Genomic DNA, 14,050 nt, shown 5'->3' with positions numbered 1-14,050 from the left:
ATCTTCCAGCTTGCACTTTAGAAGGTTAACCGTCTACCACCACAAGCAGCCATTTTAGATTATCCACGCCCCAGCTCAAAAACATCAAACGGCTCCCATCTCCTTACCCCGCTTAATAAGAGTCCTGACCATGTCACTAATCTCATTTCCCACAGTCATTAAAACTAGGCTAACTGTGCTCTAAGCACCCTGGCCTCCTTGCTTCCTCCCAAAACATCAAGCACATGAACCCTGAAGACTTTTGGAACTTGCTCTTATCCCTACCTGGACCATTCACCCTCAGGTTCTTCCAAGGCTGGCTGCGCTTTCATTTAGCTCTCTACTCAAATGTCAAGACTGTAGTATTATTATCCAAGAAACACACTCCTTATTTCCTTTCCTTATAACTCATGTCAAGTAAAGAATGCCTGCACATACTGGGCACCTAAAAACACGCTTAGTTAAATGAATTTGGATTGTACTTATTCTTCACTACACTTGCTTTGTGAGGTACCTCACCGAGGTAGGCGTACAACAGACAGAGGCAGAAACCAGGTAAGGCCTGCCTTGCCGTTTTTGAGCCCGTTAGTAAGGACTGGCGCAGGATCCCCTTGCAGCTCCGTCAGCCAGAGCTGGGCCTTAAGAACGCTCTTTCATTTTCTTGTCCAGCCAGGAAGGGGAACGGGTAAGCAGGAGGAAATGAGGCACAGAGGGGCTGAAGAGGGATTCTCAACTTTGTAGCATTCAGTTGAGAGAGAATCTACTATTATTTACTGCGGCGCTTGTTTTTACTAGGTGGCCTTGGACCTGGGTCTGCGATTCGATACAGAAATACCAAGCGCAACGGACTAAGCAAAGAAGTCGGCCATTTTCCGAAACTAATCTCCGGGTAACTCCGCCCAGGAGTGTACGCAGGAAACGGGGGCGGAATTTATTGTGGGCCTAGCTCCGGAAACCACACCCTCGCGGGCGTCCCACCTTCGAGGATTCACAAAACTCACAGCGAAATTTAACAGTCGGCAGCGAAAGCGCGCACTCGAGAGCCAATGAGAGCCCAAGGAAGGGAACAGCGCCTGAGGAACACTCTGTATGTCCAAAAATGATTGGCTGAAGTACTCCTCTCTTCTTTTTGGTATTGGCTGAACTGCTTTTCCCCGCCCACCCAGTCCGCTTTTTGTCTAGGTACTTCTGATTGGCTTCTCCTGGGCGGCGGGTGGGCAGGGTTGGGGATTGTCATCACGGATTGGTGGATTTGAGTACCTGGCGGCTCCTTCCAGAGTAAGGAGCCCGTCCCAGCTCTCTGTCCCGTCTCCCGACCGCTTTTCCCCAACTCTCGCGCACGAATGGTTAAAAAAAAAGGGCGGGGGGGCTGGGCGGGGTGTTTGTGCGAGGCTCGAGCCCGCCAGCCAGGCCTCTAGCTCCCAGCGCGCGCACTCAGCGAGGACCCGCGCGAGCTGCCCGTGACGCTGCCTGCGCTGTTTGAAACTGCAGAGCCCGTTACGATCTTGGGGCAACTACCGTTCCAGGTGGTTCCGGAGTCCGGGCGTGCCAGAGGGGCGAGTGGCTGTCGCGAGGCGGCTCTGGCCTTTCGCGTCTTTGCAGCGTGGAGACTAGAACCGGCACTTTCGTAGGACGCCGCCTCCAATCGCGGCGCTGGCGCGGGCGGAGGCTAAAACACGGGGGTCCTGAGACAGAGGAAAACGCGCCAAGTTCCCGTCGGTGGTGGAGTGAGGAAGACCCTAGCGGTTCGGGCGCCCGGCTAGCGGAGCCGCTTCTGGCGCTCCTTGCCGTCCCGGGGCGGGGGCGGGCGCGGGAGGGCGCCGCTCCGGGGATGTAGTTGGTGCCCGCGCCAGGCAGGACCGAGCTGCAGCCCGGGTTCCCGCTCTTAAGAGCGAATGGTCACTTCCCCGCGGGGAGGGCGATAGGGTCAGCTTTTCCGTGGGTCGGGGGCCCCCGCGGGCCCGGGGCAGGGGCTCACCTGTCGCACCCGCACTGAGCGGGGTTGGACTCGCCGGCGTCACCGCCGCGGACCTCGCTCTGGGCCATGACCAGGTAAGGAGGGCCCGTGGAGGAGGGGCCGGTTCCCGGGCGCCGCGGCAAGTTCGGCCGGCGCCCAAGGGGGCCGCGGAGAGGACCCCCGGCTCCTTGGGTTGCCGCGTCCCCGCCCAGCTGCCAGCCTAGCCCTCCAGTCAGCGGGCCGTGCCCCTTCCAGCCGCCGCTGGGGACTCGGGCAGGTGCGGGCCGGGCGTAAATAGGCCAACTCCGCGGGCGAGGGGCCGGGCGCTATAGCTTCGCTTCCAGACGCCTGCCGCCCGCCGCGTCTGACGGGCACGGACGGCAACACCGTCCGTCATCTCCTCAGTTTCTTTTCGGTTCTTAGAGTGTGCAGGGTAGGGACAAGAAATGTTTGCGCTCCCGTTGTTCTGTGTCGGTGATTGCTAAATTTTACCGCGCAGTTTAACTTTTAGATTTTCTACAAGTTTTTAGAACGCCACGTGTCTTAAACCTTTGTCGGGGATGTTATCCTAGTTTAATATTTTTCGTGAAAAGTTAGAATTGAGTTGTGCCATGTTAGAGGAAAGAACCTGAAACTAATGGGACTTTGTGTTCACGTTGTCATTTGGCCAAGAATATTTAATGTGCGATATATTGTGTTTTCTGCGAAACTTGATTTAGAGAAACATTTTTGACGTAACAGCCTCCCAGTGATAAGGACAGCCAGGAGCAAGAAGTGGTGTAGCTTAAGATATGGCACCTGGTAAACAGTTGCATAGTCTAGGTAGGGCTAATGTTTAATCATTGCTTTGAGGAGCCCTGAGGATTGGTTTATTGATTAGGATTGATAGTTATTTCAGCTGCTGGGTCGTTTTTTTTGTTGTTGTTGTTTAAGTTCGATTACTCTCAGAGAATCTAGTTTCCATCGTTTATTAGAATTGGCTCCTAAGAACAACCTTTGACAAGAATCACAAGTTATGCTTAGGGATCCCTGACACTGTAGTGCAGGCTAGTTTATCATTAATGATAGCATTTCATACGAATAAATTGAGTTGGACTGTGGAAATTTGCTTTCTAGGTATTGCTGAGATGTCTCAAAAAAAGGGCATGTGAAAGCTGAGTTTAGTGTTGTGAATTCCCACTTCAGAGGCAGCCGAGTGAAATGCTTAAGGGTGTGAGTTTAGTTCATCCTTTACCTATATTTGAAAGTCATTGCTGAGCTTTTGGATTCTTAACTGATTTTCTGGTAATAGATAATTATTTCTAATATCTTCCTAATGAAAAACAGGACTGAAGTGTAAAATGACTACCACAAATACAGCCTTTTTTAAAAAAAAATCCAAGTTTTATTATAAAACAGGGAAGAAAGTTTGCACAAGGGAAGCTTTTCTTTTTTCCTACTTAAACCAGTATTTTAATTCTGTAGTTAGAAAAAGTTTGGAAAATTAGTATATTTTGGTTTCTAGTGCATAAGAATTTGATATACACAAAATACAGCAGTTTTTTACACCATTATCTCAACTTCGAATACAGTTTACAAAAGTTTTTAGGTGTAAACACGAGCGACTTTTCTTGTATGCAGATTATACTTTAAATAGCTTATTTCATATAACTAGAAGAGACTTTAGAAGAACTCAAGTCACTTCTAGAACTCCTTTCATTTCCCATTCATCCCTCTTTTTCCCACCTTGTACTGTTGCTCAGTGTTTTCTGGATGAACTAATAAAGTTTTTACCCTTTAATGATAATACTTTACCACAGATCTCTTAATAAAGTGGGGTATTTTGTGATGCTACCCTTAAATCTAATAGCAGGCTAATAAAAGTTCAGTATCATGACTTCTTTGTTGTTGTTTAAGAGTTAAGGACAAATGGCAGCTTGTTTAAGCAGTAAACATTGACTGGCTCTTATTAGTGGGCATTAGATTTTCCAATACAAAGTTCTAATTAGTACCATTCCTTGGTAAATTTGTTTTCAGAACTGATGATTTTATTGCCAACAGTTGATAACTGAAAACTAATAACCTTTTCTCTGATTAACAGATATGATTGGTGATTACAAGATCCCTGCATAAGTTAATTCCTGTCAACTGCTTGGGATTTGAGGAGAAAATGCCTGGTGTCATACCTAGTGAAAGTAATGGGCTTTCAAGAGGTAGTCCATCCAAAAAAAACAGACTTTCCTTGAAGTTTTTTCAGAAAAAGGAAACCAAGAGAGCCTTGGATTTCACAGATTCTCAAGAAAATGAAGAAAAGACTTCTGAATATAAAGGGTCTGAAATGTATGTATGTTATTTTTAGCATATTTCTGTACTTCTAAAAATTCTATATCAATGAAAAAGCAGGGAACTTGGTTTGATTTCTACAATCATTCTGACCTGATAGTCCACAGAGGGATATAAAAAAACACACGTTAGTGAGACAAGTCTAGCAGTGTATAGTAGAAACTGGATAAAACTGCTGGTTCCCCACAGGGATCACGTCACAGTTAATATTATAACTCACTGATATTGTGTTTGTCCAGTTAGACTAACTTAGAAGTATTTATTGACTGAAATTTTTCAATTTTAACCTGATTGTAGTGCAACATGTTTTATGTAAGGGTAAAGAAATTTGTGGTGGTCTTTTGGTTCGGAAGACCTGACAGTTACCTGAGATGCACTTTGTAGTCATACCTAGTACGTGAATTTTCAAACCTATAAGATACGCTTTTGATGCAGTAACTCCTTCAGTGATTGAAAAGAAATCAGAACAGAATGATATTGTTTCACCAATAGTGTTCTAGTTGGAGTCTACACTTGCTCTAAATTCAACACACAGTCACTCTGCTATATGACTAATGTATATTTGGTCCCCTGTGTAATTTCTGAGTATTGGTATTTACCAATAATCAGTTTAGGAGATTATGTATAAACCTCTTGTTTACCAGCTTCATGCCTATAAATACCTTAAGGTAATAAGAATAACAACAGCTGTAAAATAAATAAAAATGCTTTGAGGACTGTTTGTTAAAATGAGGTTAAAGAATTATAAACTTGAACAATTCATTTTTAAGTGGAAGACAGCCATATAAGCATCTTCATAGACTTGGTTTCCTCTTAATCTTTTATTAACAGAATCTGACTTAGTGCAGCCTCTCCCAAATAGTGTCATACTCCCAGGATTCTGTTCAGAATTAAACTACTCGATAAAAATGTCATGTTGGCTGAACAAATGATAGTACCAGTTCTGCAGTTTTCTACTTTGTAAAATGGGCTTAACAGTCCTTTAGTGGAATTGTTTGAAGCTTGTTGGCTCTAATAATATTATTAAAGTGCTTGTAATACTTTTATTCTGGATGTACAGCAGTTTTTACACCTGTAAAGATTAATTCTGTTAAAGTGCCATCTAAATAAAATCCATGTACTTATCTACAACTTTTGGGGAAAGACTAAGTCTAGGGAAGTAGTATTCCCACTTTAAGATTTTACTTCGTTATCCGTTTCTTTTTTCTGTACTTAATAGTGATCAAGTTGTTCCTGCGGCACAGTCCTCGCCTATAAACTGTGAGAAGAGAGAAAATTTGCTACCATTTGTGGGACTGAATAATCTTGGCAATACTTGTTATCTTAATAGTATACTTCAGGTAAGTTGACAGTTGTGCTATATCATAAAATTTTAGTATGCAAAGAATAATGTAACTGTTTTCTGAGAATCTAGGTTATTGGAGGATTTCAGTTGTCCATACTGTCTTTGCCTTTGATTGTAAATAAAACATAATGGGGTAAAATAATCATGATTCTAAATTCACGTTATAAATTTCATTTGAGGTAAGAGAAAATGATACATTAACATTGGGATAGCAAAGTTGAGTAGATGTTAGTTAAATTGAAGATACTAAACCTTTAGTTTTCTGTCCAGTTGATTCTATATGATATGAGGAGAAGGGGACAAGGGGATGACAGAGGATGAGATGTTGGATGGCATCACTGACTCAGTGGAGGTAGTTTGAATAAGTTCCAGTAACTGGTGATGGACAGGGAAGCCTGGGGTGCTGCAATCCATGGGGTCGCTAAGAGTCGGACACAATTGAGCGACTGAACTGAACTGATAGGTGTTTTACTCCTTGAAACTACATATTTCATGTTGTACACTTCAGGCTCAGTGCTTTGCTACAGAGGAAAGATAGCAGGCTACTATGATGAAAGGGAACAATTTTTGACACACATATTAATCTCAAAATTTTAAGTAATACTTATTTGAAAACATGCTCTTCAAAAAACATGATAGCATTTTAATGATTTTTTAGGTATATCGTTTTTGTAAATACTCAAAACAGTCTCATTTTATAGGTTTTATATTTTTGTCCTGGTTTTAAATCTGGAGTGAAGCACTTATTTAATATCATTTCAAGGAAGAAAGAAGCCCTAAAAGATGAAGCCAATCAAAAAGATAAGGTAAAAAATAAAATTCACTTGCTTAGAAATGAAAAAGTAATAAATACAGAGGATTTGGGAGAATAACCAAGATTATTTCTCTTAAATTTACATGTGAAAATTAAATTTCTTATTGGCAATTATTTTTCATTCTTGTGGAGTAGGCAGTTTGCTTAATTATATCCCCTTTTATATTTTTCTCCAGTCCTCTTGATTTATTGTTTATCAGTAAACACTTTTACACATACCACCATAACAATATATTGTGCCCTTTTACCCTATTGTATTTTCAAATTGACTCATTTTTACTGTTTATGTAAATTTGAAGAAACCTTTGACTTACATAATTAAGAAACCATTATCACCCACATAATAGAAAGTAAGCAAAAATATGCTTAAATTTTTTTTGAAGTTTATTTTGTATACTTCCGCAAAATTAGTCTTATGAAATTAGAGTTAGAAAAACTAGTATTGTCTAGTGAGAAAAAGGGGTAAGTTAATTTGTTCATAAATAAAAACAATTTGTGTGTTTCTTGACAGGGAAATTGCAAAGAAGATGCTTTGGCAAGTTATGAACTAATATGCAGCTTACAGTCCTTGATCATTTCAGTTGAACAGCTTCAGGCTAGTTTTCTATTAAATCCAGAGAAATACACTGATGAACTTGCTACTCAGCCAAGGCGACTACTTAACACACTCAGGTATAGCCTATTATATGATTTTAGGGTTCCGATGTAGCTACTTACTACTCTCTTTGGAGGAGAGTGATACGTGAACAATGGGGGGAATAAATGGCAAGGAAAACAGAAGTGACAGGTCTACAGTCCTGATATCCCAGAGGCTCAAAAGACTGGAAATTTTTCCTAAGATTGGTACTAAACTCATTAAATCTGAATTTGTATGAGTTTATATTCATATTTACCTGTAATGTGAATATTCATACATTTCTATAGAAGTAGTAATGTGTATAATTACGGAATACTGTCCCTATTTTGTCAGTGATACGTATTTTACTTATGTGCCAGGTTTTTTTAATCTGAAAATTTCTGAATTACCAAATACACTTGGTCCCAAGGATTTCAGATAGAAATCCTTTGGTCTGTATCCAAAATACGTTATACACAAGAACAACAAATTCCAAGCCTTCTATTTTTGTTGTGTGTATTCAGAAGAAAACTATTAACTGAATTAGATTTTTTTGTAGTATTGTCTTAAAAAAATGAAACTTTATCCTATATATAAAAAGGCTTTATCCAAAATATTACGGGGTTTTAAGTCTTTTAAAAATTATTTCATTGTTTCGGAATAGACCTAGATGTAACTTACTGCCACACATTTGTTAAGAGGCAGTGTAGCATGGTGGCCAGGGGTAGGTTGAAGCCTGACTTTTGCATCTCTGTGACTGACCTGGACAAGTTATCTGTAAATAGTGGGGATATAATAGTTACCTCATAGGATTATTGTGAGGATTACACATATAACATAAAAAGCATTTAGAAGGAATTCCCTGGTGGTCCAGTGGTTAAGACTTCATGCTTTCACTCCCGAGGAACTGAGTTTGATCCCTGGTCAGGGAATGAAGATCCCACAAGCAGTGCAGCTTGCCCATGCACCACCACCTCCAAAATGAAAAGTTTGAAACTTTCCCCGCAGTCCAGTGGTTAAGACTCTGCACTTCCACTGCTGGGGCACAGATTTGATCACTAGTCAGGGAATTAGATCCCACAAGCTGTGCTGCAAGGCCATAATACTTACCTATCCATATATAAAACATTTTGAATAAAATGTGCATAGTAAACATTGTGTACATATTAGCTATTATTAATAATATTTAGGAGATCAAAGTATTTGTGATGATGAAAATGAGATTAAATCTATTTTTCAGTTAAAAGTTTACCTAAACGTTTACCTAAAAGTTTCAGATTAGTAGCTGAATAAATATTTCTGGACTTTAATAGTTCTGTAATGGCAAGGTGGTTTTTTGTTTTGGTATTATATCTTCAAAACTAGAATAGATGAAATGAAAATTTTTGTTTATAGGGAACTCAACCCTATGTATGAAGGATATCTACAGCATGATGCACAGGAAGTATTACAGTGTATTTTGGGAAACATTCAAGAAACATGCCAACTCCTAAAAAAAGAAGAAGTAAAAAATGTGGAAGACTCATCTACTAAGGTAGAAGAATATCAGAAAGAGGAAATGAGTGATAATAACAGCATGGAGATGGACAGTATGAGGCATTCTGAAGACTACAGAGAAAAACTCCCAAAAGGAAATGGGAAAAGAAAAAGTGATGCTGAATTTGGTAACATGAAAAAAAAAGTTAAAATCTCTAAGGAACACCAGTCTTTGGAAGAAAACCAGAGACAAACCAGATCAAAAAGAAAAGCTGCAGGTGATACATTAGAGATTCCTCCTAAAATAATCCCCAAGCACATTTCTGAAAATGAGAACGCAAGATCCTCCCAAAGGAAATCAAAAGTTAAAATAAATTGGTTAAAGTCTGCAGCTAAGCAACCCAGCATTCTTTCCAAGTTCTGTAGTATGGGTAAAATAGCAACAAACCAAGGATCCAAAGGACAGTGTAAAGAAAATGAATATGATCTTGAAGAGGACTTGAGGAAGTATGAAAATGATAATACAACTAATGATTGTGAACTTGAGTCTCCAGGGAATAATGATATGCCCATTAATGTTAATGAAGTTAAGCCCATAAACAAAGGTCAGTATAATTTATTCTTGAACATTGATAGGAAGATTAACAGCTGCAGAATTGGCATTTTCTTGGATGCATATACATCTGGTATAAGTTTTAACACAATGTGAACTAGTTTTTCAAGCACTGCACTTATATGTATTTTGTGTGTGTATATTAAGGTAATAGTAATTTATGTTTATAAATTAGGGGAGTTTAATACATCTTAATGACAAGAGAATATTTTATCCCTTTATATGCAGTATTTGACGTAAACTCATGAAAGAAATTGCATCTACTAGGTAGGTGTATCATAATTGAACTGGATTTCTACTGAGGTTCACACAGATCTCAGGGAAAATTTGTAGAACTGACACACTTTGGGATATCTTTGGGAAGGGAGTTTTAAGACACAATTGTGTTGAAACTCTTCATTGAGGTAACAGTAATTCATATATTCAAATTTTTCTTTACAGTGAGTTTATATTACATGATTGTCACCTCTTAATGCTAATAAGCAAGTTGAAATGTGAAAATCAGCCTTTTATTCATGGTCTACTTTAAATGGAATAATGGTTATTTGGGCTGTATTGAAAAACTCATCTGTATAGATTTGTGTTTTCTTTTTTTTGTTTTAGGTGCAGAGCAAATTGGTTTTGAGCTAGTTGAAAAATTATTTCAAGGTCAGCTGGTATTACGGACTCGTTGCTTAGAATGTGAAAGTTTAACAGAAAGAAGAGAAGATTTTCAAGACATCAGTGTACCAGTGCAAGAAGATGAGCTTTCCAAAGTAGAGGAGAGTTCTGAAAGTAAGCAAAATCTTAGAGTCTTGCACGGATCATGGGATAATTTCAGTTTTCCTCAACAAAACCGTCTAATAAGTAGCTTATATAATTATTGAGGGGAAAAAAATGTCTTTAGTGTAATAAAATCGTTCTCTTGTATAGCTTCATTTGTTAATAGTTAACTATATTTGAAAATTGTGGCATCTTTATTTTGATGTATAGAGTATGTTATAATGAGAAAATGAAATGCTTTAATAAGTTGATTTTTGGCTACCTGAATATCTGCACTGTTGAGGATATTTTTGTTGACAACATATTTGAACCTAATGTTCTGTTGTGTAAACCACAAAAAGAAGAGTAATGTCATGGGAAATGATCGAGACTGGTTTACCTGTTTAGATATTGTAAATCGACTTAAATATAAACTAAAATCTGTTTCACATGGAGTCAGAGTAGGCTTATTTTGATTTTGCTGTCTCTTTTTCCTCAGTATTTTTTGACCAGTTATGAAATATTTAGAGGTATGTTGAAGAAAGTTACTAGTTTCTGAAACTAAAAATAAATCTCTTTAGTTATTATTTAGGAAGGATTGGTCAATTAAAAGTGCATGCTAATTTTGAATATAAAAAGTTGTAGCTTAGCTTTTGAGAGATTTTTCATTTGTGAGTGACAGGATTCTCTTGTGTAGTTTCTCCAGAGCCCAAAACAGAAATGAAGACCCTGAGATGGGCAATTTCACAATTTGCTTCAGTGGAAAGGATTGTAGGAGAAGATAAATATTTCTGTGAAAACTGCCATCATTATACTGAAGCAGAACGAAGTCTTTTGTTTGACAAAATGCCTGAAGTTATAACTATTCATTTGAAGTGCTTTGCTGCTAGTGGCTTGGAGTGAGTATTCTGAAGTTTTATTCAAAATACTATGATATTTACTATAAAGGAAAAAAAAGATCATTTTAACCCTTGCTAATATTTCTTAGGCTATCAAAATCATTTTATTTAATAAATAACATAAAATATGTCTTATACACGTGTGTGTGTGCTAAGTTGCTTTAGTCATGTTCAACTCTTTGCAACCTTATGGACTGCAGCCTGCCAGGCTCCTCTGTGGATGGGATTTTCCAGGCAAGAATACTATAGTGGGTTGCCATGCCCTCCTCCAAGGGATCTTCCCAAACCAGGGATCAAAACCACATCTCCTACATTGGCAGGCAGGTTCTTTACCAGTAGTGCCACCTTGGGAAACCTCTTACATGGATTTTATAAGTACATAGAGGTTGTATTAATAATTACTAGTAGGTAATGAGTTAACTAATACATAACCAATCAGAGGGCTGCTGCTCAGACACAAGTCTGATGACAAAAAACAAACATTACTGGAATATAGACCCCACTCAGCTTCACCACTCAGGGACTGTCCTTAAGACCTCTTTCATCTCTTCCTGCTGTCAGCATCCAGCTGCATATGATTTGTTCATTTTCATTCCTTATTAGATTATTGTAATGGATTTGAAAAAGCAAGGCACAAATTTTGTTTATACATCAGCATTTTTTTTTGAGGGGAGAGAAACAAGCAAAATTATTTTAGTTTTAAGGTAAGTAAGCCAGGAAATAAAACAAGTATGAACAACTTGAGAGATTTTTCTATAGTTGAACATTTAAGTATTTGAAAGATTTAAAAATAATATCAAAATTCTAGTTATTTTTAGATAGGCTGCCTTTTCTGACATGTAGATATAATGTCATTGTAGCTTTTATTCCTTTCTGTATTAATGAGTTGTTTGAAATTACCATGAGAGCTTCCCAGTAGCTCTCCACACGTTTTATTTTGCCAGAAGATGACATAGTCCTTTCTTTCAGTGGACTTTTTCTTTGCTACAGTATAGCTTTTTCTTGTCCCCAAATCTTGGTTGTAGAGACAGACTTCACAATACAATGATTTATTAGATTTACAGGAAAACAGATTTGAAGATCAGTGGTTTTTTAAAATGTTATTTTCTTACTGTACAAAACTAGGAAAATAAACAAAAGGGGGAAGTGCCATATATCCTACACAGAAGCACCTATTAGTACTTAGGTATTTAGGTATTCTTAGGTATTAGTACCTACAGTACTAATTCTTAGGTATTAGTACTAATACTTAGGTATTAGTACTGTAGGTATTTCAGTATTCTTTGTGTAAATGTCATACAAAATTTGGGTGGTTTTGTTTTTATTCATATGAGCAATAAATACTTAGGTATTTAGGTATTCCTAGGTATTAGTACTGTAGGTATTTCAGTATTCTTTGTGTAAATGTCATACAAAATTTGGGTGGTGTTTTGTTTTTATTCATATGAGCAATAAATATTAAGGTTTGTTCAGCCTTTTTACTTGGTTTCACATTGGGTGTAAAACTGAATATATAAAGTGGAATCCCAGAAAACCATTTTTTTTTTTTCCTTTCAAAGGTTTGACTGTTATGGTGGTGGACTTTCCAAGATCAACACTCCTTTACTGACACCTCTTAAATTGTCACTAGAAGAATGGAGCACAAAGCCAACCAACGACAGCTATGGACTATTTGCAGTTGTGATGCATAGTGGCATTACAATTAGTAGTGGGCACTATACTGCTTCTGTTAAAGTCACTGACCTTAACAGTTTAGAACTAGATAAGGAAAATTTTGTGATCGACCAAATGTGTGAAATAGGTAAGCCAGAACCATTGAATGAGGAGGAAGTAAGGGGCGTGGCTGAAAATTATGACAATGAAGAAGTGTCTGTTAGAGTCAGTGGAAATAACCAGCCAAGTAAAGTTTTGAACAAAAAAAATGTAGAAGCTATTGGACTTCTTGGAGGACAAAAGAGCAAGGCAGATTACGAGTTATACAACAAAGTGTCTAATCCTGATAAAGTTGCCAGTACAGCACTTCCTGAAAATAGAAATTCTGAGACTAACAATACTAATGGGACCCATGAATCTGATAGTAACAAGGAATCCAGTGACCAAACAGGCATTAACATTAGTGGTTTTGAGAACAAAATTTCATATGTAGTGCAAAGCTTAAAGGAGTATGAGGGGAAGTGGTTGCTTTTTGATGATTCTGAAGTGAAAGTTACTGAAGAGAAGGACTTTTTGAATTCTCTTTCCCCTTCTACATCTCCTACATCTACTCCTTACTTGCTATTTTATAAGAAATTATAGAGTGATTGTATTTTCCTTGTGTATATATTAAAGAGACATGGATAAACAATGGTAAATTGATTACATCAAAGTAGCTTATCTTTTGAAGCTATTGGATATTATTGGTCTCTAGGTTTTTATATAAATAGTGAAATTTGAATTATTGAAAACCATGTTAATTTTTAGAATTCATTTTCCTTAGTAGAGACTAGTGATAACATTAGCTTCTGGGAACAAACTTGTATAGGTTCTTAACTGAATTATTCAAAATTGAAGCATTTAAACACTTTTGAATTTACATCTATCTTTTGTGTTTGCTTTTTAAAATAAAGTGCTTGTATTTGTATCTCCATATTTTGGAGTAATTATATACACAATGTTTATAGGTCTTGTGGTTTTTCAGCTAAGAAGCAGAATCTCATTTCAGTACATATAGTTTTGTAAATCATAAACCAAACCTTAGATGGGCTATAGTACAGGCACAAACCCTGGAATATGTATGTATTCACAACAGTGTACATTTTGTGCCTTGAATCACTTTGAAAAATATCCCAGAAAACCTATAGAGTCAGTCCTCTTCTATCTTCACCAGAATTTTATGTGTATTTATGAAAATGATTCTGTATACTAGTAAATCTTTGGGGGCATGGGCTAATTTGTATCCCTTCATAGTCATACTCTGCACGATCTGTATATAGTACATCAAACTTAGAGGTGTGACCTTAAATTTAACTTTTTTAAAAACCAGGAGGTCAATAAAATGTAAACTGCTTAACAACGATGTATACAAATGCTTGAAGAATTTTTTACTTGCATATTTTTACCATATATATAGCTGGATTCTCTTTAAAAAAAGACTGTGTGTGTGTATATATATACACACAAACATACTATAAACATACATACATAGAAGAAAATAAACATGCATAATTACCTTTAATAATACTCAATACTTTCTGACAGTTGGAGGTGAAGAAATTTTCAAATAGAAATTGTGCTTATTGGTCCATCTTA

The 14,050-nt window shown here is 37.8% G+C and overlaps 1 protein-coding gene across 1 annotated transcript; it reads left to right on the top strand.

Moving 5' to 3' along the window:
* The first annotated feature begins 1,361 nt into the window (after nt 1–1,361).
* USP1 (ubiquitin specific peptidase 1) lies at nt 1,362–13,811 on the top strand. Its single transcript, XM_043877732.1, has 9 exons — nt 1,362–2,031; nt 4,017–4,255; nt 5,478–5,598; nt 6,305–6,409; nt 6,929–7,089; nt 8,429–9,114; nt 9,726–9,896; nt 10,561–10,762; nt 12,322–13,811. Exons 2-9 carry the CDS (start codon nt 4,086–4,088, stop codon nt 13,055–13,057), a joined length of 2,352 nt encoding a protein of 783 aa, XP_043733667.1. The 5' UTR covers nt 1,362–2,031; nt 4,017–4,085; the 3' UTR covers nt 13,058–13,811.
* The last annotated feature ends 239 nt before the right edge of the window (nt 13,812–14,050 follow it).

This window comes from Cervus elaphus, chromosome 20 (genome assembly GCF_910594005.1).
Source record: "Cervus elaphus chromosome 20, mCerEla1.1, whole genome shotgun sequence".
In the NCBI taxonomy this organism is placed as follows: domain Eukaryota; kingdom Metazoa; phylum Chordata; class Mammalia; order Artiodactyla; family Cervidae; genus Cervus; species Cervus elaphus.
Note: the sequence above shows the minus strand (reverse complement) of the source record. Positions and strands in the feature narration are given on the sequence as shown.